Raw genomic sequence first — 24,982 nt, 5'->3', positions numbered from 1 at the left:
AAAGCCCCAGTTCCAGCAGCCTGTGGGTGCTGCGTCAACAATAGCTTCCTGCTGCCGGGCGAGGTCTGAGGGAGGTGCGTCCAAAGCAGACCCTCTGAGGACAGGAGGCCAGTCACCGGCCACTCAGAGGTGCCAAGCTCCCTGGTCTCCAGCTCCCTCCAATGCCCGAGCGGAGGGACCGCCCACCTGACCTCTGTGGCACTGGGGGGGATTGTGGGGCCTGGACGAGGTGCTATGTGCACAGGTGGAACCAGAGAGAAATGGGGAACAGCCTCACCTTGCACACCCGCGCGACCCTGGGGATCATCAACTTGGAGACAAACTCGTACTCCACAGACACCTCCGTGAAGAAGAAGTAGACCCTGTCGTCCCCGCCCTCGGCGCCTTCCGGGCTCGCTCGAATCACTTCGGCATGGACGAAGCTGGGCTCTGCAGGGAGAGACCCGGTTATTCCCAAACACTGAGGAGCCGGCCCCTGCACACAGAAGGTCCCGGCATGTCCCTGCACACATGGAGGGTCCTGGGTATGTCCCCGCACACGGAAGATCCCGGCATGTCCCTGCACACACAGGTCCTGGGCACGTCCCTGCACATATGGAGGGTCCTGGGTACATCCCCGCATACAGAAGGTCCCGGCATGTTCCTGCATACACAGAAGGTCCTGGCATGTCCCTGCACACACAGAAGATCCTGGCATGTCCCTGCACACACAGAAGGTCCTGGGCAAGTCCCTGCACATATGGAGGGACCCGGACATGTCCCTGCACATGTGCCCCTACAAGACACGGAGGGTGCATGTCTTGCCCAAGCACACTGCAAGGTCTGGAGTGATGAGGGTGCCTATCTCGCCCTCCTCAGCCTAGCGGTGCCCTGGATGTTGTTCTGAAGCATACTTGCCTGACCCACCCCAAGAACTCGAGGCTGGGCCTTCCAACTGGCAGGCAGCCTGGGGCCCAGGAGCCAGACCCCTGTCCCCGCTTGCAGAGACCCGTGAGCAGATGTGCATTTGCTGGTTTAAACAGCTCGTGCCTCAGACAAACTCCTGCCCACAGGTCCGGGCCCCAACGCTCCGGCTGCCCCGCTGCCCCGCACAAAGGAGGAGCCGCCGTCTTTCAGACCGGCCGCCTCTGCAAGTTCAGCTGAGAGTCCAGGAGGCTTCAGGGCCCAGGCCTGCTGGCTGGCACCCACGAGAAAGGCCTCGTGAGTGGCCTCGAGCCATCTGCTCCATGAATGTGACGTGGACACGTGCCACCTGAGGTGACACGATCCCATCCCAGGCTGATGTGACCAGCCTGAGCTCCCACTGCCCTCAGAGCCCGCTCCATGAAAGCCACTGCATGTCCCAGGGGGGAGGGGGGGCGGGGGGAGGTGGCCTTACGCAGCCTTACAGTGCTCCGTGGACGCCCATGGAAACCCCAGAGACTGGCTGCGCAGCCCAAGAAGGCCCAAAGCGCCCACCGCACCAGTGGTGAGAGTGCGGGGCCCACATGAGGTCGAGCAGGAAGAAGGTTTTAGAAATATAGTGCGTGGGGCAGTCCTGGCGAGGCGGCTGCCCAAGTGGACACACACCTTGGGGGACCTCACCGCGTCTTACCGTTGAGCCAAGGTATCGCGTACTCTGTTCTCAGAGGACTGTGAGAGGAGTTCCGGGAGATGATGGGCTCGCTTCCCAAAAAGTTGTATGACGTCCCAGAGTAAAGCTCTCCGTCTTGGCCCAGGAGGAGAGAGGAGAAAGGCGTCAGCATGGTGCGGGGGTGGGGAGGTGGGAAGGGGGCAGAGCTCAGCACCTCACTTTCCTTCGCCTGGACACCTGCTTCCACGCCTTCCCTGACATGGAGTCTTGGGCTCCTGGTTAAACTGTGCTTTGAGTCAGGGACAGGAAAGTAGCACGGGGACAGGGGGCGCACGTGGGCCAGGGCCTCCCTGCCTCCGTGCGAGACCCTCCAGGGCTCAGCCACAACCCTCCCCACACGGGAGCGCGACTCCATGTGGCCACGTAGCCAGGGGTCTGCACAAGCAGGTGCAGAACAGCCTGGGACAGGCCGTGCTGGACCGCTGGAGCTGGCTCTCCTCTGAGCAATGAATTCAGGAGCCAAGCAGGATCTCTGCAGAGGCGCCAGCGCCCTCTGAGGACGGACTCTGGAAGGGACGCAGGGGACCCGAGAAGAGGAGGCGCCACGTCCTGTGCGCCTCAGCGTGCCAGCACAGCCCTGCCCCCGACAGGCACCGCCTGACTCACCGACCATCACCGATGTGTAGCTCTGTGCAGGGTCGAAGGGACATCTTCCTTTGCCGTCTTCGTTTCTCCCCAGAAACTGAAAGGACGTCAGGTCCTGCAGGCGAACGGAAAGAAAGTGTCATTGAACGTCTGCACTGTCGCGGCGAGGCAGCTCTGCTGCGGCACTGCTTTTAGACGCGCCATCCAGGGCACCGAGGGAGCACACATGCGCAGCGGGACGCCCGCCCGCTCCTGGCTCTGACACCCTCAGGAGCCAGTCAGGAGCCCTACCCACACCCTCTGTCATGATGGTCTGCAGACAGGGCTCTGGGCCCGAGGGAGGCAGAGCCTGGAATTAGAACAGCCGGTGCAGAAGGCAGCCCCTTGGCCTGCCAGAGCCCCGCTCTCAATGCTGCCGGGGCCTGGCCTCACCAGGTGGTCACAGGCTGGCTGGAAGGCATTGGTCCCACACACGTAAAGGGCAGTGGTGCCAAGCGGCTGGAGCACTCGGATATAGTTGAGACATTCGGTCTACAAGGAAGAAAAATGCCCAGTTAACCTCCACCAGCTTCCACTGGACGCCCTCCACATCCGCACTGGTGGCACCGTCCACTCCCGAGCTCGGAACCCGCAGAGGTGCCGACCCGGGCTCCCCAACACGCAGCTCTGCCCGTGCACTGGCTGTGCCCTCTCATCCGGACCACAGTGCCCATCTTCCCGCACCAGCCCCACCCTGCCAGCTGCGGGAGAGCAGGCGCAGAGACCCCGCCCCGCCCCGGGAGAGCCTCGTCTGCCGCTGGACCGAGTGCTTTTCTCTGCAGTGCCCACAGGCCTGCTGTCAGGTGCCAGGAGGTGTCACTGCAGTCGCTAATTTGTACCCAGAAGAGATGGGCTGGCCACAGCAGCAGTGAAAGCTGACCCCCACAGAAAAGCAGTTATGCCCTCTGAACACGGACCATGCCCTGGTGCCAGGCCTGCGGGGCACACTGTGCAGGTCCCGCGGCCCTCCTCTTGGGGGGGGCCCTCCCGCCCCAACCCATGAAACTGGAAACGGCGCTTGGGGATGGGCTGTGTCCGGCTGCCCAGCCCAGGGGGAGAGGCTGGACTGCAGAGAGCTCCAAGCCTGGCGCCACATCAGAAAGGCCGCAGGAAAGCCAGGTGCCACTTAAGGACCCACTCGCTATTTTAGGTGCAATGTGCTTGGGCTGTATGTGCTCTCGTCTGAAATTATGCCCATGAGGGAAGTTGTTTTGCGGTGGCTGCTTTAGATCTGGTTGAAGTAACTCGTGCCTCCGGCAAGAGCCAGGAGGTACCACTGCGCCTGGCCGGCGGGCAGGGCTCTGCTGTAATTTAGCTTGAAGACAACTCCCTGTGATGGCTGGTGTCACAGCGGAGCCTGCACTGTTCCCTCATTTCCTAAAGTAGCATTAGACACAGTGACTTTAGTGAAAGCATGTAGCATTTTGCTAAAAATGTTTAGCAAAAAAATACTAGTCTTTTTATTAAAAAAGTTTTGTTTTGAAAATAGCCAACAACTGCTGAAGTTTACCATAACCAGCTCAGCTGTCCTCACCAACTACCACAGAAGATGGGGCTCTGAGACCCTGAAACTGACACCTGCCCAGCTCCGGTGGGTGGGGGTAACCCAGAGCGACCAACACGGAGCGCAGCCAACTCACTGAGGTACCAGCACCTCCTGGAGAGGGGCAGATTCCCAAGGGATGAGAGGTGCCTCAAATCCAGGAATCCTATGGCAACCCCCCAGGCACCAGAAATCCCTTTCCATAGCCCAAGTTTTAGGCCCCATGAATAATTTCAATTCAGTTAAACTTTAAAAAGTATTCCTCAAATCCCACTCTGTTTGATTCTTTCTTTGAGGGACCCAGTTTGGAAGAGAGGGGTAGGTGAGTCGTGGGAGACCTAACTCAAGGCGCAGGCTGCATTCCAGAAGCAGCAGTGTCCAGGTTGAAGCGGCCAGCATTCAAGCCAGGTTGGGCTTCTGTAGCATAAACAAAAATAAATAAAAAATCACCTGTTTTGACTTCCCCTTTTCTGCGCATTTGGCTTGCTTATCTTCTGAGACCTTCCAGAATGCCTGTGGGGGGAATGGGAGTCACTTCAGTGCACAACCCCGTCTGGAGGCCGACGCTGGCATAGAATGCAGTTTACAAAGCAGCATGGCAGGGCCAACGCCTCCGAGACGGAAATCCGAGACTGCATGTGAGGCTGAGAGCGGACGAGGCCAGGGAGGGTTCTGACCGGGACCCTCGGCTCCCAGTCAGCGGGGCCTGGAGGGCCCTCCCAGGTCCCTGTTACTCACTGCAAGCAATAACAGACACTACGCCATTGAAAGCAATAACAGACACTACGCCACACTACGCGGATTACACTTATCAACAAGGTAAACTGTAGGTGCTTTCAAACATCAAGGAGGGTTTCTTTTCTCCATTTACAGCGACTCCTGAGTCCAAGGGAAGAAGCCCTGACACTGCTTCCCTGTCCGCACAGGCGGGATCGGGTCTGCACAGCTCATAGGCAGGGCAGCTGCGCCTGCGCCGGACCGGCTCCTGCCTCTCACACCAGGCGGCCGGTGAGCAGAGGTCCCTGGCCCTCCAGATGGAGAGCCAGGACCAAGGGCATCCACCCCACCTCTCCTTTCCCAAGTTGTCCCATCTCCCCGAATGCTATTCCAGGATTGATGCCAAATATATATATTTTCCGCCCACAGAATCAAAGCTGGCTGTCCAGGTCAGGAAGCGCGGCGGGTGTCCCGTCCTGGGGGCGCGAGTTAATAACTGTGTCCTCCACACTAACGGCTTCCAGCAGGCCTGTGTTCTCAGAGACATGGAGCCGCTTGGACACAGGGAAGCAGAACCAAGTCCCATTTCCAACAGCAGCTTCCTTCAGAAATGAAAATGCAGGGAACTTCATCATCATCTACGGGAATGCACGAAGGCAGGACGACTTGCTCACGGGAGTGGCTTCCACTTTTTCCTCTTGGAGGCCTCTCCCTCGCCCTGGGGACGCGGCGAAGCCACGCAGAGCAAGGCCAGCTCGGCCCCAGCACCCGCGGGCCACACCTGCACCTCACTTGCAAAGGGCAGTGACCAGAAGCTCAGTTACGTGTCTAACAGAGACTGGTACCATGCTAGACTGTGGAGATTAAGACAAAACAAAACAGAACATCAAGGGAGTGCTGTGTAGCAGAAAGTACACACATGGGACCTGGCCACCTTGGTTTCTGAGACTGAGAAAGGTACCCCAACACTAAGGCCTCTCAGGCCACAGAGAGGCTGCCCTGGTCAGGGAGGGGGCCGTCTGGGCCTCAAGTGAGGTCCCAAATGAATGCCGATGATCAAGGGGCTTCAAACACGTTTAAATCCATGAGTCCATGGTAACCCTAAAAAATCAATAAAAAACTCACCGTCTCCCTTTAGAAAGGTATGACTAGCTGGCGACAGGTATGTCCCCTTTATTCATTGATTTTGTTTTTAGAGAGAGGGTACGGGAGAGGGATAGAAAGATAGAAACATGGATGAGAGGAACGTCATCAATCAGCTGCCTCCTGCATGCATCCCTACTGGGGGTGGAGCTCCTGGGTTGACGCTCAACCTTAGAGCCACACCGGCCAGGCCATTTCCCCATTAAAGGCAATTCCTGGCTCACAAATGGAGAAGGAAAACTTTGGAAAGTCCCGTTTCACAATCCTTGATACACAGGTGCTCTGGCCTGCAGTGGTCAAGGCCGGGAGGAGCACCTGCCTCGGCGGCGGGGGGCCCACAGGACTGCAGTGGCTCTCCCAGCAAGGGGACCCAGGGTGGTATGGGAAAGGGGCCCGAGGACAGAGTGCCAGGGCACGGTGGCCTGATAACTACTGGACTCAAACTGAACAGTCAAATGTCACTATGAGCGTGTCTGTGGAGCTGAATAGGGCTACGCGACAGCACTGATTTTTGGATGTGATCATGGTATTTTGGTTATTTTGAAAAAAAGGAGTCCTTCCTTTAGGAGATGCCCAGGGAGACACTTAGAAGATGAAGACTCTGTGTCTGGGTTTTGCTTCAAAGCCTCATGGAGCGAGTGGCGGGTGGGGATGTGGGGGAGGACAGGGGCCAGCTCTGCCCCCGGAGCCGGGGGGGGGGGGGGGCGGGCGTGGAGGGTCCGTCACAGCACTTCCTCTGCTCCTGGGCACCCTTAAGATGGTCCTTAATAAGACCTTCAAAAACCCCAGCTGAAAAGAGGTGGTTCCTGGTGAGGATGTGGGGGACACCTGAGCTGGGGCTGTGTGGACACAGAGCAGGAAGGAAGTTTCTGGATGGCAGGGCCCGCGGCCCACGGACAGGAGTCTGTGAGGCCCGCCACGGGGCGAGCATGGCCAGGAAAGGGCCTGACGCCCGGGGAGGAGCCCGTGTGCCGATTCGAGGAAACACTGGAAGGGTCTGCAGCCCAGACCGCAGGGGGCAGGGCGCCCGGGGCATACCTCGTGCCGCTTCTGGGAGACGTTGAGTGCGTTCACAGCAAACACGGCTTCCCGGGCGCCCACGTACAGGGTGTCCTCGTCCTCACTCAGCAGCAGGGCTGAGTAGTTGAAGATGCCCGGCTGGTGAAACTGCGCCAGCTGCACCTCTGGGGAGAGGGGGGCGCATTAGGCATTTCTGAGCCTGGACACACTCTGAGCACCTGTCTCAGTGTGGTGCCACACTGCCAGGGCCGGTGTGGACCCACTGCCACGGTGACCGGCCCTGCCAGCCCGAGCTCAGGCACCTCTAGGTGGAGCAGACCCGCTGAGGCAGCCACCAAGAGCGTGGGACCCTGGAGAGGCCCCGAGCCACCGCGCCGACCAGTGCAGGGTCTGGCTCCCTAAAGCCCATGGTTTGCGTTCCAAACCATGCACCCAGTGTGTCTCAGGCAGCGTCACCTCCCAGGAGCACGACCTCAACGTGTGTGAATTCTCGGGAGAGTGACCCCACTGCAGCAAGGCCCTGGCGCCATGACCTTGTGACTTCCCAGGAGACGACTGGCCAGGCGCCTCAAGTGGCTGACCGGCAGCTCCCTCCCCCTCCTGCCGAACTCTTATCTCTGTGTGTTGAATCACCCAGAGATTAGGTGCATACAGAATTTAACTATTTAGGATTTTCTTATTTAAGAAAAAACAAAAAGATTTACCTTTAATAAAATTGACTCCAATGAATACACTGAGTGGCCAGATTATTATGATCTCTGAACACATAATAATCTGGCCACTCAGTGTATATCCTATATAATAAAAGGCTAATATGCAAATTGTCCCCTCGACCAGGAGTTCGAGCAGCAGGCAGGCCGGTCAACCGCCCATGTCCCCTCCCCCTGGCCAGGCTGGCCAGACCCCACCCATGCACGAATTCATGCACCGGGCCTCTAATATATATACTGAGTGGCCAGATTATTATGTGTTATGTGTTCAGAGATCATAATAATCTGGCCACTCAGTGTATATCCCTGAACCAAGCATTGTTCAGGGATAACCAACACAAACTGATAACACGGAGAGAACTGGCACTTTCGCTTGAGAGGCCACTAACTGAGCAGTGGCTGTTTGGAGCAGGAGGAAGGCATGGTTAGCCACCAGGTAATACGAATAATGCTGGCATTGTTTCCTAAGGAGCACCTTCTTACGCCAGCATCAATGTGAGTGCTCTGAACTTGGCTTTCTGTGTCACCATGCTCTGGTCTCACTCCAGAGCTAGGAGTTCATGCCTCCTGCTGTCTGAGAACCCGTGTGGAGACCGAGCACACGGACAAAGGCCCCCCGCACACCTGCTGCCCGGAGCCCTGTGCGGGCTCCCCTTGCTCAGCCAGTGCGTCTGGAAAACTGGGGTCCCGGTCCCCAGACACAACTTCCAAGAGTGGAAATAAATACAAAAGAAACTAATAAATGGCAAATGGGAACCACTGGCCAGAAGCTCGGCTGCACGCAGTTAACATCCCCCAAACAGGACACAGTGTGGTTGGTGCCCGGGCAGTGGGCACTGACTGCCAGCAGGCACAAGGCGGGCTTCCTTCAGGGGCCTGACTTAGAGACCAGATCAGCTGGCCCCTGCAAGCCCATGAGTGTTTCCAGCTGCTGAAGCATCTCCCGCCGCGGCATACAGGCTGCCTGCTCACACACAAGTGCAAGAGCGCAGAGCCAGTGGCCAGTGGTGTGCACATGTGGGCACCACGAGCAGATGCCGTCAGCACCTGATGCACTTCTGCTCTCACCTCTGTGCTCCCAGGTGATCCTAGGTATGGGTGCAAATGCCACCGCTGCCCCAAACACCATGGCGAGGGCGGTGAGCGGCCCCCCAGTGTGGGCACACATCCTCTTGGGCAGGGGCCGCGGCAGGGCTTCAGCAGCAAATGCCTGTGGGCAACGAGGCTGCTGCGAGTGTCCAGTGGGTCACTCAGAGCCCCAGGGCCCTGCCCTGCAGCACTGCCTGGAGCTGAGGGGTACCGTGACCCCTGAGGACCCACATTTCTCAGCACACTTGGGCGGGGGTGGGGGGGGTCAGGTGGCTCTCGCCTCTGCAAACGTCACGGGCCTCCTGTTCTTGAACAGTGGGCTTCTTTCCGACCTTCCGGAGAAATCTGGAAGAGAACAAAAAGAAAGGGCTGCCAGTCAGGACGCGTGGCAATGGTGCCTGATTTCTGTGCTCAGTATCTTCCACACCTCGCCAGCCAGGGGTCCGTCTGCGGGGTTGCAGAGAGCTCCGAGGGGGACAGACACCGCACCCCAGGTGCTCTGGAGCAAAGCCAAGTTGCAGGAGTCAGTGCTTCACGCTCTGAGTTGCCAGGATCGCAGGACAGACAGGGGTGCAGACTGGGACAGACGCCGCCTGGCTGCCCAGCTCACGCGATGGAAGGAACAGAGTTTCCGTTTCTCGGAGACTCCGGCTTCCCAGGTCCTGTATGCTTGTCCAGAACGACAGCCTGCGTGAAAAGCGAGGGGGCAGCAGAGGCTGAAATGTGTGGGTGCACACACGGCCACGTGTGACCTCGCCCTGCGGGAGTGGCGGCCCTATCCCTCCAGCCTGTGCAGTAGTGGTCCTGGGCTGCCTGTCACTGAGAAGCACCTCGCTGAAAGCACGGCCTGTGGGGCTGGGGTCCCCGGCCTCCTGGCACCCACACGCCACCTGCCCCCCCGAGCTGTCTGCGAGGTTCCCTGCAGTGAGCTGCAGGCCAGCGAGAAGGCCGCCCGGTGGGGGTTTGCCCCAGGGCCCCCCAGGACCCCAGTGACACTCAGAGATGGACCCCTGACTTCTCAGGAAGTAGCTCAAACCACACAGCGCCGAGCAGAGGCCGGCCCCTTGCCCAGCACAGCGGGAAGCACAATTAAGTTACCGCAGAACCCACCCTACACTTACAGACATGCTGCCCCAGGAGGCTCCACGGGCCCACCGTGCTCCCCTCCTCACTAAGCTCCCTCTTCCCCAAATGGTGGGGCAGCCCCTCTTCCCTCCCCTCCCCCAGCGGAGGCCCAGGAGTTGGCCGTCACCACCCCCTTCTCTTCCTCCCACCCCAAGCCAACACACTCCAGGTCTGTCAGTCCAACTGACATCCAGGCTCCTCTCCAGAACCTTCCCCTCACCCATCATCACCGCTAGGCTCCTGACTTGGCCATGCCTTAGCAACAACCAAGGGGCAGCCAGCTTCCTCACTCGCTCCCCCACGGAGGCCCCACACCTTCCATACACAGCTCTAGTCCAGCCTGACCCTCCCCCCCCCCCCACACACACACACACCAGGCCAACCCAAACCTCCCAGAGGGTCTGGGAGAAGTTTTGGCTTCTGTTCACCCATTCAAGTTACTGCCTCTAGTTAGTCCTCCAGGGCCCTTTTCTCCTCCCACCCGGAAGTCACCTTTTGCGCTCCCCTTGCACCCTCAGCGTCCTTGTCTGGCCCCCAAAGCCCAGCAGGCAGGGCTTACTAGGGTCTTCTTTATTTTCTGTATTTTTACATGTGTACATGGGGCTCAGCTCTGCTTCATGAAGGAAGCACTCACGGGGACTTTCGCTGCAGGCGCTTGCCATTGGGGAGCCTAGGGCACCACATGGCCTCCTCTGCTCCCACCTGCCTCGCCCAGCCCCCCTCTGCACTTCCTCTTCCAGGCCTGGAGGCCCACCCGGCCAGGCCCCTGTCCACCGGCATCTTTCCCCATCCTGACCAACTGCTACAACCGACATCAGGGAGCACCCAGTTCCTCACTCTCTCCAGGAACTGGCACATCCTGGGGAGGGGGGGCACCCCTTTCCCACAAAGGGCCAGAGAGGCATTACCGTCAGCTTTTTAAGTGCTGCAGTGTCGCCCCAGCTCCTGGGGTCCGCCCCGGTAACGTGTGGCTGTGCACCAACACAACTACGCACAGACAGCGCCCGTCTGCATGCCACACCCCACAGCCAGGGCGTGACCAAACTCTAAGTGCAACACCCGATGCACAGGAGGAAGAGAGGCTGGGAAGTGGCCCGAGTGCGTGCTCTCTGCAGAGGGGCTCTCCCCAGTGGGAGGGACACTCGCCCTTGGCCCTGGCCTTGGATGGGGACCTGCCGTCCTGCCCTCCGTAGGGGAGTGAGGCACCAGGTGCTCCAGAAGCCCGGCCTGGTGAGGTCTCTCCAGGTGAGGTCTCTCACACTGTGCTGTGCTACCAACGTGAGCCGCTTGTTAAGCAATCCGTGTCCCGCAATGGCGAAATGCCCTGCAGGAACACAGGCTCCGCGAAGGGGCCTGAGCAGACGATGCCGGAAGCTTGGGCAGCGGCGGGTGCCGCCTCGGTCATTCCAGGCCCCTGTCCAGCACCACCACGCCCATGTAAGCAGCGCTCACCTCTGTCCTGACCTCTCCTCGCCTCCGACCCCCACCCTGCTTCCGTTCTTGCTGCCAATGGCACAGATGGCCGAGTTCTATGGCCGAGTTCTGTCCCCACGTCCAGGCCCGTCATTCTCACTATCAGAATCTGGATTTACCTGGGATGCAGTGTGGCCAGCTAATGAACCCTCAGCTTCCCCCGTGGCAGTTCTTACCAAAAACCTGTGGCGAGAAGTTATTAGGCAGGAAGTCCAGGAAAGCTCCTGAAGGAGGCTGGCCCAGCTAGTGTTTGCCTTTCTGCTTTAGTCTCTCCCCTCTTTCCTGTTGGAGCTCGAATTTGATGGCTGCCACCTTATCAATGTGAGGACAAGGGCCTCATTCTAGGAACAACCGAATGGACATCCACAACCAGGGGCCTCACAACATACCTGAGACCAGGCACCTGCTTTCTTCTGCTCCCCCAGAGGTGCTAATAAACTATTAGTCCCTTTAAATTACTGTTTTTCAGATTTTTGTTACTAGCCGCCAGATACAATTCCTAACAGATACAACCTCCCTATAATACATTTACCTGAGACTATCTGCAGCCGGAATTAGGATTGTAACATAACAAGCATGTCTTTTGCCCTGTGATTAAACCAAGTGGACAACCTTGGCCCACCTTCCACCCAGACTCTCCATGTCATGCTCCCGTGTCACGGTCCCCCGCCTCTGTCCTGGCTCCACGTGGATATGTGGAGCTCGGCCCATCTGCAAGGCTGCGCTCCCTCTGAACATCTCCCGATGTGTCCACTCCAGAGGTCATAGGGGTAGATTCCACGGCGCAGTCTTAGCAATTTACTCAAGAACACTGTTTTCTGTGTTACGGATTGGTAGGTGGCAGGCTCCCCAGAGCTTCTCCTCTCTGAGCGCCCACACAGGACTGCTTCCAATCAGAGCCGTGCGTGTGGGGTACAGGGGCAGATGGGGCAGGCTGTGCATTTGGGGTACGGGGGGAGATGGGGCAGGCTGTGCGTGTGGGGTAGGGGGAGATGGGGCAGGCTGTGCATGTGGGGTACGGGGGGGGAGATGGAGCAGGCTGTGCATGTGGGGAATGGGGGGAGATGGGGCAGGCTGTGCGTGTGGGGTACGGGGGGAGATGGGGCAGGCTGTGCGTGTGGGGTAGGAGGAGATGGGGCAGGCTGTGCGTGTGGGGTAGGGGGAGATGGGGCAGGCTGTGCATGTGAGGTAGGGGGCGGAGATGGGGCAGGCTGTGCGTGTGTGATTCGGGGGGGGAGATGGGGCAGGCTGTGCGTGTGGGGTACGGGGGGAGATGGGGCAGGCTGTGCGTGTGAAGTATGCGGGGGGGGGGAAATGGGGCAGGCTGTGCATGTGGAGTACGGGGCGGGGGGAGATGGGGCAGGCTGTGTGTGTGGGGTTCGGGGGGAGATGGGGCAGGCTGTGTGTGTGGGGTTCGGGGGGGAGATGGGGCAGGCTGTGCGTGTGGGGTTCGGGGGGGAGATGGGGCAGGCTGTGCGTGTGGGGTACGGGGGGAGATGGGGCAGGCTGTGCGTGTGAAGTATGCGGGGGGGAGGGAAATGGGGCAGGCTGTGCATGTGGAGTACGGGGCGGGGGGAGATGGGTAGGCTGTGTGTGTGGGGTACGGGGGAGATGGGGCAGGCTGTGCGTGTGGGGTACGGGGCGGAGATGGGGCAGGCTGTGCATGTGGGGTACGGGGGGGGGAGATGGGGCAGGCTGTGTGTGTGGGGTACGGGGGGAGATGGGGCAGGCTGTGCGTGTGGGGTTCGGGGGGGAGATGGGGCAGGCTGTGCGTGTGGGGTACGGGGGGAGATGGGGCAGGCTGTGCGTGTGAAGTATGCGGGGGGGGGGGGGAAATGGGGCAGGCTGTGCATGTGGAGTACGGGGCGGGGGGAGATGGGTAGGCTGTGTGTGTGGGTTACGGGGGAGATGGGGCAGGCTGTGCGTGTGGGGTACGGGGCGGAGATGGGGCAGACTGTGCATGTGGGGTACGGGGGGGGGGAGATGGGGCAGGCTGTGCGTGTGGGGTACGGGGGGAGATGGGGCAGGCTGTGCGTGTGGGGTTCGGGGGGGAGATGGGGCAGGCTGTGAATGTGGGGTTTGGGGGGGGAGATGGGGCAGGCTGTGCGTGTGGGGTACGGGGGGAGATGGGGCAGGCTGTGCATGTGGGGTTTGGGGGGGGAGATGGGGCAGGCTGTGCGTGTGGGGTACGGAGGGGGGGAGATGGGGCAGGCTGTGCGTGTGGGGTACAGAGGAGGGGGGAGATGGGGCAGGCTGTGCATGTGGGGTACGGGGGGAGATGGGGCAGGCTGTGCGTGTGGGGTACGGAGGGGGGGAGATGGGGCAGGCTGTGCGTGTGGGGTACAGAGGAGGGGGGAGATGGGGCAGGCTGTGCATGTGGGGTACGGAGAGGGGGGAGATGGGGCAGGTTGTGCGTGTGGGGTACGGGGGGAGATGGGGCAGGCTGTGCATGTGGGGTTCGGTGGGGGAGATGGGGCAGGCTGTGCGTGTGGGGTACGGGGGGAGATGGGGCAGGCTGTGTGTGTGGGGTACGGGAGGAGATGGGGCAGGCTGTGCATGTGGGGTAGGGGGAGATGGGGGGAGTTGGGGCAGGCTGTGCGTGTGGGCATGGGGTGGGTGCATGAGAACCCCATGCACTTTCTGTTCAATTTCTCTCTGATCTGAAACTGCTCTTTAAAATAAAGTTTAATTGGCCCTGGATGGTGGCTCAGTTGGTTGGAGCATCGTCCTGTGCACCAAAAATTTTTGGGTTCCACTCCTGGTCAGGGCACATCCTGAGGTGCAGGTCAATCCCCGTTTGGGGTGCATGCAGGAGGCAACCAGTTGATATTTCCCTCTCATATTGATGTTTCTCTTTTTCTCCTGTCTCCCTTCCTCTAAGTCAATAACGTATCCCCAGGTGAGGAAAATCCTATATAATAAAAGAGTAATATGCAAATTAACCCACTCCGCTACATCCACAAGCCAATCAAGAGCGAATATGCAAATAAATCCAACTAAGATGGCTATGGCCAGAGAGCAGGAGGGAGGCTTGGGTTTCCCCGGCAATGGAGGAAGCCAAGCTTTCCGCATGCTCTTGCCAGCCTAGGCCTCCACTCAAGGCTACAAAGTTTCAATGATAGAAGATACATAAACCCAAACAGAAATGGCGGCAGCCACCTAGCTGGAAAGAGCAAGAGGCTAGGGTTGCCCGCGGCGATGGAGGAAGCCAAGCTTTCCGCATACCCTGGCCGGCCCAGGCCTCGCTTAAGGCTACAGTTTCAATTATAGAAGATACATAAATCCCCAACACAAATGGCTGCCACCACGGAGCAAGCAGAAGGCTTGGCTCTGCTCCAGGCTACAAAGTTTCAATTGTAGAAGATAAATAAACCCCAGATACCAGGGCCTCCGCTTGGGTCGCCGGGGGGCGTGGCCGGCCTGCAAACCACCACAGGCCCCTTGCCCAGGCCGCCCCACGCCCCAAGGGAACCCCCACCCTGATCCGGGACACCCTTCAGGGCAAACCAGCTGGCCCCCACCTGTGCACCAGGCCTCTATCCTATCTAATAAAAGAGTAATATGCAGATTGACCATCACTCCAACACACAAGATGGCTGCCCCCATGTGGTCAAAGATCCTGCCCCCAGGTGGACACAAGATGGCCACCACAAGTTGGCCAGCAAGGGAGGGCAGTTGGGAGGGACCAGGCCTGCAAGGGAGGGCAGTTGGGAGGGACCAGGCCTGCAAGGGAGGGCAGTTGGGGGGGATCAAGCCTGCAGGGGAGGGCAGTTAGGGGTGACCAAGCCGGCAGAGGAGGGCAGTTGGGGGCGACCGGGCCTGCAGGGAAAGGCAGTTGGGAGGGACCCAGGCCTGCAGGGGAGAGCAGTTGGGGGGGACCAGGCCTGCAGGGGAGAGCAGTTGGGAGGGACCAGGCCTGCAGGGGAGGGCAGTTAGGGGAAAACAGGCTGGCAGGGAAGCAGTTAGGCATCAATCAGGCTGGCAGGGAAGTGGTTAGGGGGTGATCAGGCTGGCAGGTAGAAGCAGTTAGGGGCAATCAGGAAGGCAGGCAGGTGAGCAGTTGGGAGCCAGCAGTCCTGGATTGTGAGAGGGACGTCCGACTGCCCATTTAGGCCCCATCCCACTGGGATCGGGCTTAAACGGGCAGTCGGACATCCCTCGAGGGGTCCCAGATTGGAGAGGGTGCAGGCTGGGCTGAGGGACACCCCTGCCCCATGCACGAATTTCATGCACCGGGCCTCTAGTAAATAAATAAATATTTTAGACCGGCTCAGAGAGTCCTTCCTACACGTGTGCCACCGCCCATGTGGGAGAGAAGAGGCCCGCTGCTTCCTTCGCCTCCAGCATCCGCACGGAGCTGTCTCGTTGGAGGGTAACGGTTAGCCAGGGCCCACGACGAGGACGAATTCCCACTCAGGGCCCCGAGAGCAGTCACTCCTCTGGGGCAGGCCCTGACCGGCGCTGCAGCCAGGCTTAACGCCCAGACATGGGCGACGGGGCCATCCCTCTTTGGAACCTGGCGCCCACAACAGGGATTTATTCCCATTCTCTCCTGAAAGCCAAAGAAACAGCACTTAAAGGGACATAGACCATGAGGGTGACTGGGAGAGGACGGCAGCCTGTGAGGATCTGAACAAACCTCGGAAACTGGAAAGTGAACAGATGAGCATAACCAGCGATGTGCTGGCAAACCTGAACCGCCGGTCTCAGGGGTGGGGTTGGGGAGGTTGGGGGGAGGGGGGGTCCTGCTCTGCAGCGATGCCGATTTTTGGGTGTAAAGGCTGCTTCCCAGCTCCCGACAGGAGGCTGCTGAGGCGAGATGCACAACAGTGGGCCACACAGTGCTCCCACCACACTGCACGACAGCATGTGAAACACAGGAAGTAGTGACTTTCACCTTTATTTTTAATAGCTTATTGACGTGTACATAGTTTAGTTTTTGATAACAGCTGTGTTCACCACTGTTGGTAATCAACTGAGTTTGTGGACCAGAGTGGAAACCAGGGTCGGTGAGGGGAGAAGTCACAAAGAAACACAGCCCCGGGAAATAAATGGAGTTTAGAAGTGAAACTTTGGACAAAAGGAAGGACATGCTCCGTGAAGGACTGGAGGGGAGGTTTCCAGAGGTTGGGCAACGTGACAGAGATGAAACCAGGGAGAGAAAAGACAAGGAAGCTGGATCGGATCAGGAGACCCGCATCTAACTGACAGGAGCTCCAGGAGAGAGAGAAAATAGGAGGATTTACCAGGAAAATAATAAAAACATATAAAAACGTATTTACACGTAATAAAAGGAAAACGTCCAGCACACAGGGACACAGAAGCGCCAAGCAGCACAAGTGAGCAAAGCCCTCCTCCCGGCACGCTGTGAGGAGATGGAGACGCCAGGAGACACGGCAGCTCCGAAAGTCTCCGGAGCCCTGTCCCATGCAGTCACCTCTGCAGAGCCACGCTGACAGTGGGAGGCAGCAAAGTGCCTTTAAAGTCCTGAGGGAGGAGGACTTCTCACCTAAAATTCTCTATCGAGACAATTATCAATCCGATGAGTGTCGCACGCAACACGTGTCAAACATGGCAGTTCTCAAAACTCCACTCTTCCTCACATTCTTTCTCAGAAAGCGACTTAAGGATATGCTCCACCAACACCAGGAGCTTTTCCCAGGTCTTCCTGAGGAGGGAAAAGAGCGGGGGACAGGAGGCAGGGTGTGCACATGCAGGATGGGCAAAGGGAGTGAGGCCAGGCCCAGAGGAAGCAGGAGAGGTCACCCAGAGCCTGTGGGCTTGTGTGAGGGACACGGGCGTATGGGTCTGGCAGAGTCTGAGGCGAGTTAGTAGCCCACACCCAGATAGAAAACGAAGTGCACGCACTCAACATGAAGCAGCCGCCAGCCCCAGGGAAAGCAAGAAGTGGGGCATGGCAGAAAGTGTAATCAGCGTGTCCCAGTCACGGCCCAGCCATGACCAGCCCTGACAGCCCCATAACAAAATCTGCGGCAATACCATAGGGAGGGTGGGGGCGAGTGAGAGGACCCAACCCTCACCTTCCGTCGCAATATCTCATCCAAAAGAGAAAGTCAGGAAATATCAGCATAAGCAGTTTGAAGGCAGATTCCCCAAATGGTTACAATACCTGCAGCTGGCCGCCTCAGGGACAAAGGGACAAGACCGGAGGATGTGCCCTTTCTCATAAACTGTGTAAGAACTACTTCACTTTAAATCACGTGCATTGCCCAGCCGGCATGGCCCAGTGGTTGAGTGTTGACCCTGAACCAGGAGGTCAAGGTTCGACTCCCGGTCAGGGCACATGCCCGGGTTGTGGGCTCCATCTCCAGTGTGGGGCCTGCAGGAGGCAATCATCAATGATTCTCTCTCCTCATTGATGTTATATCTCTTTCTCCCTCTCCCTTCCTCTCGGAAATCTATAAAAATAAAAAACAAATTAAAAAAATTTCCATAAAAAAAATTGAACTGTTAGAAGAAACCCATGCTCAGGTTCTGTGCAGCCTGGGAGGCAGTGGCTCCGTGGGAGCTGCAGCTGCAGAGGTGCCGCCCAGGACGGAAGCGCACGTCTGCACAGCCGTGCGGGCCCCACACTTGCAAGAACCGGATGACTTGCTCGACCACAGCTTCCAGGCTGGCAGAGCTGCCCTGATAAATGCCCAGGGTGCTGGGTGGAGGCAGGGGTCTCCTGTCCCCGTGGGCTGCCCACGCTGGTTTAGGAGAGAAAGAACACGTTTTTCTTAGTCGCCTATTGCCTGGGCCATCTCTGACACCATTAGGACCGGCGCTCCTTCCCGGAGGCAGAGCAGTTCTCTCTGCGGAAGCACGCAGGCATTCATCCCGCTCTGGGCCACACTTGCCTCATCAGCAGATACCAGATTCCTGATGGCCTCTTGTTCCCAAAGGTCTTTAAAAAGATCCACATGAACAGCAGAAGCAGGAGGGCCCCCACCACACAGACACCCCTCCCGCAGGAGGGAGGGCCCCCACCACACACACCTCTCCCGCAGGAGGGCTGGCGTGGGGGCTGCTTGGTTGCTTTACGACTTTGGAAGGGCTGGATGTCTTTTACTTTCTGCCAAGAATGCATGGTTTTGTATAATTTTGAAACTGCTAAGCAAAGCACAGCCCACACCTCCATGCACACGCTGCCACAGTGCTCGGCTCCAGCGGCGCCGTTCCGCCATCTCGGAGGGGAAGCGCCTTAGGCATAGACCTCGTATCCAAGTGGAAACAGCAGGATGAAGTATGGGAGCTGCATCAGGACTAGCATTCCGCCTTCTCGTGTGATGTCCTGCCTTTCATACGAGACAGGGCCCACCAGAAGGACAGGGTCACACATGTCATTCCCATTACCTACACGGAATTATACTGGTTCATGGGGAGTGCATGATCCCACCTTCAATGCCAGGAGAGCAGGACCCGGAGGGGGCTCTGAGCCCATCACTGACGGTCACATGGCAGCTTTCCACCAAAATGGCCTTGAAGCAAGCCAGGGGCGGTGGCAAGGAAAACAGACGCACCCAGCAAACAGCAAGCAGCAAGGGGAAGGGCTAGTTCATGAGATGGCATACATGCATGTCTGCACACACACGTGTGTGCGTACATGTATATGTGCATCTATGCACACCCGAGTTTCTGTGTTTGTGTGCATTTGTATAGGTATGACATGTGTATATGAGCACCTGCGCTTGTGTGCACGAGCATGTTTTGCATGTGTGCATATCTGTGTGGTCATGTGTGCCGGTGTGGGCATGCACATGTGCACATGTGTCCACATGCATGTGTGGTATGCATGTACTCTGTTCTGATCTGCATAAAAATTGTGATCTGGTGTTGCACTGGATGTGACCCGCGGACTGCAGGTGCTGTCTGGGGTCTGTCACCCCTGCCTCATGCCGTGGTTTCCCTTCCTGGACCAGCTGCCTGGGACAGTGGGTCACAGAGGGGATACCACCCGCGACCACACATGAAGCGTCAGTGCTCCTGTTAGCAGCAGGATGCCAGCCAATGCTAACAGCACCCTCACCAGAATTCCCAGGGACCCGTGAAAGGGGATCTGGGTGACAGCGGTGGGCAGCTGCTTGGGCAGCCAAAATGGCTTCTTGCCTATGGGCTTTACACAAAAACAGGACGCTGAAGCCCTCCTCCCCTCCAGGCCACGAGGCGGGGACAGCGGAGGGCACCACCTGCCCATCTCTTCCCCTCCCAGCCGGGAGCAGAGAGTGACGCAGCCACCAAGACCAGGCCCTCCTGATGTCACCCCCAGCCTGTCCCCACACCATTTCCCAACTCCCGCCCCGGCCCTGGCTATGGTGCTGACGTTACCACCTCCAAGAAATGGCCTTGCCCCAGGAACCAGGATGGGTGTCAGGAGCTGAGTCAGAGGCCCCAACCACGAGTTTGTTGTTTCAACTGCAGTCTCCGCAGAACAGAGCAGATCCCCAGGAGCAGCACGCCAGCTGCGCAGGGACGTGCCCAGCCCTGGAGGTGGCTCGACCCACTCTGCAGAAAATCACCCAGGACACTGTTCTGGGACACCTGCTCCCCCTCCAGCCACCTTGAGGGGCAAACAAGGCAGTCAGGATGGACGGCACACCTCAACCAGATCCCTCACCCAAATCTGGCACATCTGTGCCGTGAGTGCTGAGGGGAGCTGGGAAGGGGACAGAGGGCAGCAGGTGAGGGACAGACACACATACTGACCACTCAACCATGAATCGACCAGCAGTGATGACGGGCAGGCGCTGAGAAGGGCATAAGCCAGGGAGTTATCCAGGGCAGCTGGACCCTCCTGGCCCTGTAAGCTAACAGGCGTGGCATGCAAGATCCAGAGACAAATGATCTGGGGGGAAAACAGGAAAAAACCCTGGGATCATAAATGCCAGGGCTGGAAATTCCTAGTTAATGCAGCGACCTAACACAGGTCAGAAACCTTGGGGTAGCCCAGCACACCAGGCCGATAATAGAAGGCGTGTGTCTGTGACCAGCACTTAACAGACAATGCCAAGTGCCCGGAAGTAAACTGTTTCTCAACTGCCCACCAACCTGGCACGGGCTGCGCCCCACGTGCACGGCCAATACCTGGCCCTGTGGCGGCACGGACCTATGGGGCTTTCCTTTCGTTTTTACAAATTAAACTGGCACTTCTCTTCCCTCCCAAACTGAAAACACATGGTTGACCATGTATTACCTGACCAAAATGAAAATCAATCACAAACGACCCCAATCCAGGGGTGACACTGAGAAACCTCTTCCTGCACTGGGCCTCACAGACGACCCCGAAAAGAAGGTGGCCTGTCAGGGCTTAGACCGGGGGCTGCCAGCTCAGAGAGCAGGGGCACAGCACAGGCCAGGAGCGTGGTTGGAGGGAGAAAAAGCAGGCAATGCACGGAGGTCCAGATGCCAGCATCCACTGCCTTCTGGGTTCCACCTCAAGCCACCCCAGGCACCGCGGCCAGGCGAGGTCTTTGCCCCCAGAGCGCGCAGGGATCAACAACCAACTTGCTGCTGACTCTCAATGAGGCTTCCACAGATGTCAACTTTGATTCACTGGATACAGATTGAGAAAAAACTGATCGTACCTGTATCTTGGGGGTCTCGAAACTTCCCAATCGTCTCTAGGAGGAAGTCTTCAGAAAGCTTTGCTCTGGAAATAATGGGAAATGAGAACATTTAAACACTCAAATCGTCTGTCCACATAAACTCAGCATCCGTTCTGAAACACCACTAAAAGGAAACCTGTAATTCTTTTCAACTGCTAGACCCCCCAGCAGCTGACTCGGACCCGGGATCAGGGTGGCATTCGTGCACCTGTGCAAACAGGAGGGAGTGAGTGTGCAATCACTCACCCACAAACAATGGACACGCGAGTTGGCTGGTCACCCAGGTAGAGGAGCTGGTCCCCAATGGCTGACAGCCACCACTCAACGATGAGCCACGGTCCCAGTCATTCATCAGAAAAGGAATCCCTGACCTGTCTACTGGCTGCAGAGCCAGCCACAGCACTCACCTTCCCTGAAACCGAAAGGCGGGAGGCAAAGCAGGAGAAAGCAAAGACATGCACACAATATTGACCAGGAGAGGACTTCCTGAGAGCCTGCTACTTCCCACCCTCCTGCTGTGTTGCTGTCTGAACAGGAGGGTCTCACACTGTGCAGCGAGTTTCTGTGGTGTTTGTCCCTGAGCCCGTGCAGGGTCAGACGCCTGGCGGCCGGTGAAACTGGTCTGACCCCTGTGGCAGCAAACGATCCAACAGATTTTTTAAATTTCAGAATCAAACTCCAGCGTTTTTTTGTAGTTGGAGCATCATCTTCCTTTGCCTTAAGAGCTTCTACAATCCTTGCCATTTCTCTGAAGACTACTGAGAAGGGGGTGCTCCCCAGGACCATGCTGGTGCCCCCTCTTTCCCTCCCAGCCCCGAGGAGTGGGACCAAACACGCTCACCAGCTTATACCCCCCTCTTACACGTCCACCCACAGCACACAATTTCCAGGGTCACCCAGGGCCCGACATGCTCCCCGAATACTGAGCAAACACCTCAAGTTAGCAAATGATACCCCAAAGTGACAGGTGGGAATGGTTAGGACTCGTCAGCACCTGCCTGGTCTCCCTGCAGGTGGCTGCCTCTGAGGGCCACGTGTCAGCAAAAGCAGCCTCACGCCCGAGCAAGCAGGGAGCTGTCTGGACAAGGCCCTATCATGCAGCACACAGAAGCCCGTCTTCTATTTCAACGCTGGGGAGGCGCTGGCTTAGTGGATGAACACGTGGGAACCTGAGAAACCATGGGGTTTTCCTGTCCCAAAGGCCGGGGAGGCCGGCAGCCACCTGGAGACGGCCGGAAACGCTTATGGGAAAAAGGGTGATTCATGCACAGAGAAGAGGTGAAGATAAACAACATGAATACCAAGAATTATAAAGAGGGAAACGTCTCTTCCGGAAGTTCAGTAAGCCTTTGCCACTTTCATGAGTAAAAGCCCAAGCTGCCTGTTCCGTGGCTGGACAAGCACGCAACCTATTCACCAAAATTTCACGGCGATGAACACATGGCGGCAGGTTAGGGGTCGGCACTCTCAACCTCACTCAGAGCACCGGCCCAGCACCCGCGTTTCCTCCTTCGAGCAAGTCCCCGTCCCTCCCCTGGCCAAGCAGCTCTGGCCCCACGGTTTCCTGGGTAAAAATACACACTTCCGGCCTCAGCCGACCACGGAGGCCTCAGGCCCCCATTGTCTGCAGCCTTCATCACCACAATTTTTCTTCTTCCTCAAGGTAACCCATGAGCTATAATTAGTTATCCCTACACTAAAGACTGCAAAGTACGTATTCCTCATGCAACTATTACCATGTAGTTTTCACTAGGCTTTTCCTAACTTATCCTAGTATCTAAGACAGAATGCAAGGTCCATTTGCAAAATAAAGGAATGAAATTAAATCAGGAAATAAGTATTTCCCTTTTCGGCCTGAGAAACATGCCTCTGTCCCTGCACCAGGCCCCAGCCAAGCAGGGGAGTGTGGTAACCTCAACGCCCACGCCTGGTGGGTGAAGCGGGCCTTTGCCTTCTGGGCATCTTGCCCGAGTTCTGCAGCGGTGACCTCCCCTTCTGAAGGCCCCTTACCCCAGCAGCAGCCAGGTCTTCGCTTTAGCAGGTAGAGAAGGCACAGGAGGGACGGGGCCAGAGCATGGCCTCCGTGGTGGGAATGACCTGGGTTATGGGCCTGGCTTCCATTGACCAGCTGTGTGTCCTTGGGGAAGTTCCTGGGTCTCTCTGTGCCAATTTCCTTATCCAGAAAGTGGGCATAATAACAGTGCCCATGACACCTGTTGTTCTGAGGACTGGAGGGCCCTGTGAAGAGCTTACCTCAGCATCTGGCCTGCAGCCCTACACAGGCACCCTGCCCGGGACCCTTGCTAAGCAAGTTCCACAGGGTATCAAAGCAGAATTGGCTGCCACACCTTAATCCCTCTTGGGGCTCCACCAGCCCTCCCTGCCCACGGTAGCTCGATCTCAGTGCCCAGAGCCCCTAAGCCCACGGGCACACTGCAGTTATGGACCGGGAGGCCTCAGGCCCCTTCTGTCCAACCTCCTCGCCCAGCCCAGACCCCCCACAGGTGCCCCCGTCAGGGAAACGGAGATCCTCAATGGCAACTGACACTCTACCCCACTTGTCCTGTGTGGGCTGACTGTACATTATCGCCAGATGCCATCCCCCACCTGCGAAGGCGGCATGAGACAGCCGAGTGCAGTGAAGAGGGGCTCCCTGCCCTGGGGCACATACTGGTGGCCTGGGCAACACCAGCAAGAGCCTCTGACCCAGCAATTCTCTGCCAGGGACCAGGATAGCCATACCCTACATGCGTGTAAGATACCCGAGTACGAGGCTATTTAACCAGAAAACTGGAACACCTAGAGGCCCATCTTTGTGTGTGGGTGTGGGTGTGTGTGTAAACCAGGGGTGGGCAAACTTTTTGACTCGAGGGCCACAATGGGTTCTTAAACTGGACCAGAGGGCCGGAACAAAAGCATGGATGGAGTGTTTGTGTGAACTAATATAAATTCAAAGTAAAGGAGCGGAGGGGAGAGCAAGAGAACCCTCCGCTCTTTCGGCTCCGCGGGCCGGATAGAACAGCCGAACGGGCCAGATCCGGCCCGCGGGCTGTAGTTTGCCCACGGCTGGTGTAGACACACACACATATATAATCCTATTAGTAAAAGGCTAGTATGCAAATCGTCCCCTTGACCAGGAGTTCTGCAACTGGGAGTTTGACCAGGGGGCGGGGCCAGCCGGCCAACTGCCTGCGGCCCCTCCCCTCGGCCCGCCCAGCCCGATCAGCCCAATTGGGATCGGGGCGGGCCGGCTGGACCCCACCCATGCACAAATTCGTGCACCGGGCCTCTAGTTGTAGATAAGCACATTTATTTATGTATAAATTGTGGCACATCCTAGGTTAGAATACTATGTGCTGTTAAAAAGAATAAAGCAGCTACTGAGATGGAAGGATGTCCAAGGTACTGTACTTAGTCCAGTAAAAATTCATGATCTCAGCGGTGCTACAGTGTGTTCCATTTGCACAGGCGCGTGGCGGTGACCTTCTGTGCATGTGCACACTTCAATCAAAGGGACCATGTGATTAGGTCAGAATCTAACCTAGGGCCTGCTGCCACCAGACAGTGGCTTTGGTCTGGAGTTGGAGCGTACTTCATTTTTTACTGTTTGTATGTTTTAGTACTATCTGAACTCTTGCCTTAAGCACATGGTTTCCTAATTAAGTTATTTTTAACCTGATATAGAAAGTAAAATACCTTAAGTGAAAAAAACTTGGAAAATACAGAGAACACATTTCTGACAATTTCAAAAAAGGGCTGTTATAACTTTATTATTAATTAGAGGCCTGGTACACAGATTCATGCACATTGAAAGGAAATTAATTAGAAGAACTATTTTAGAGGCTGGGGAGGGACTGCAGAAGATTGGCTGGCGGAGGAGGGACCGCAGGAGGGCTCTAGGGCATGTCCAGCCCATCTCACCCAATCCCAACTGGCCGGACCCCAGCAGCTAGATAACCTACCCGTCGGAGTGTCTGCCCCCCTGGTAGTCAGTGCGTATCATAGCGACTGGTCAAACAGTTGAACGAACGGTCGGATACTTAGCATATTAGGCTTTTATTATATAGGGTATTTATAAATATAATTATCATTTTGAAGTTTATTACATGGATTTCATCAAAATGGAATTTTTTAACAGCAGACAGACAACACCATTTCTGGTCCTTCTGCGATCTTGTTGGAACTCCTTATAAATAACTGGAACAGTTTGTTCACTCATGACCATTTCCGGGGGTGGGGCTACAATGTGTGGGTGCACAGGCCCTGGGGAGGCAGGCTGCACACAGGGAGCAGAAACAGA

General features: G+C 57.4%; 1 protein-coding gene across 5 annotated transcripts in view; it reads right to left on the bottom strand.

Annotated features, from left to right (window-relative positions):
- Nucleotides 1–24,982, bottom strand: part of SEMA4D (semaphorin 4D) — a 109,925-nt gene that overhangs the window by 24,284 nt on the left and 60,659 nt on the right. For 3 of the 5 annotated variants that reach the window (XM_080670521.1, XM_080670519.1, XM_080670520.1), the window contains exons 1-7: nt 8,459–8,703; nt 6,699–6,844; nt 4,251–4,313; nt 2,651–2,749; nt 2,240–2,333; nt 1,595–1,708; nt 278–429 (exon numbers count right to left, since the gene is read on the bottom strand). In XM_080670521.1, the coding sequence (XP_080526647.1) occupies nt 278–429; nt 1,595–1,708; nt 2,240–2,333; nt 2,651–2,749; nt 4,251–4,313; nt 6,699–6,844; nt 8,459–8,558 (768 nt within the window). In that variant the 5' untranslated portion in view covers nt 8,559–8,703. Of the gene's footprint in view, nt 1–277; nt 430–1,594; nt 1,709–2,239; nt 2,334–2,650; nt 2,750–4,250; nt 4,314–6,698; nt 6,845–8,458; nt 8,825–20,661; nt 20,727–24,982 lie in introns of those variants that run through there. The other 2 variants (XM_080670517.1, XM_080670518.1) reach the window with 1 other exon arrangement.

The sequence above is a fragment of the Plecotus auritus genome (genome assembly GCF_963455305.1).
Source record: "Plecotus auritus genome assembly, chromosome: 5".
NCBI classification, from domain to species: Eukaryota; Metazoa; Chordata; class Mammalia; order Chiroptera; family Vespertilionidae; genus Plecotus; species Plecotus auritus.
This window is presented reverse-complemented; position numbering and strand designations above follow the sequence as displayed.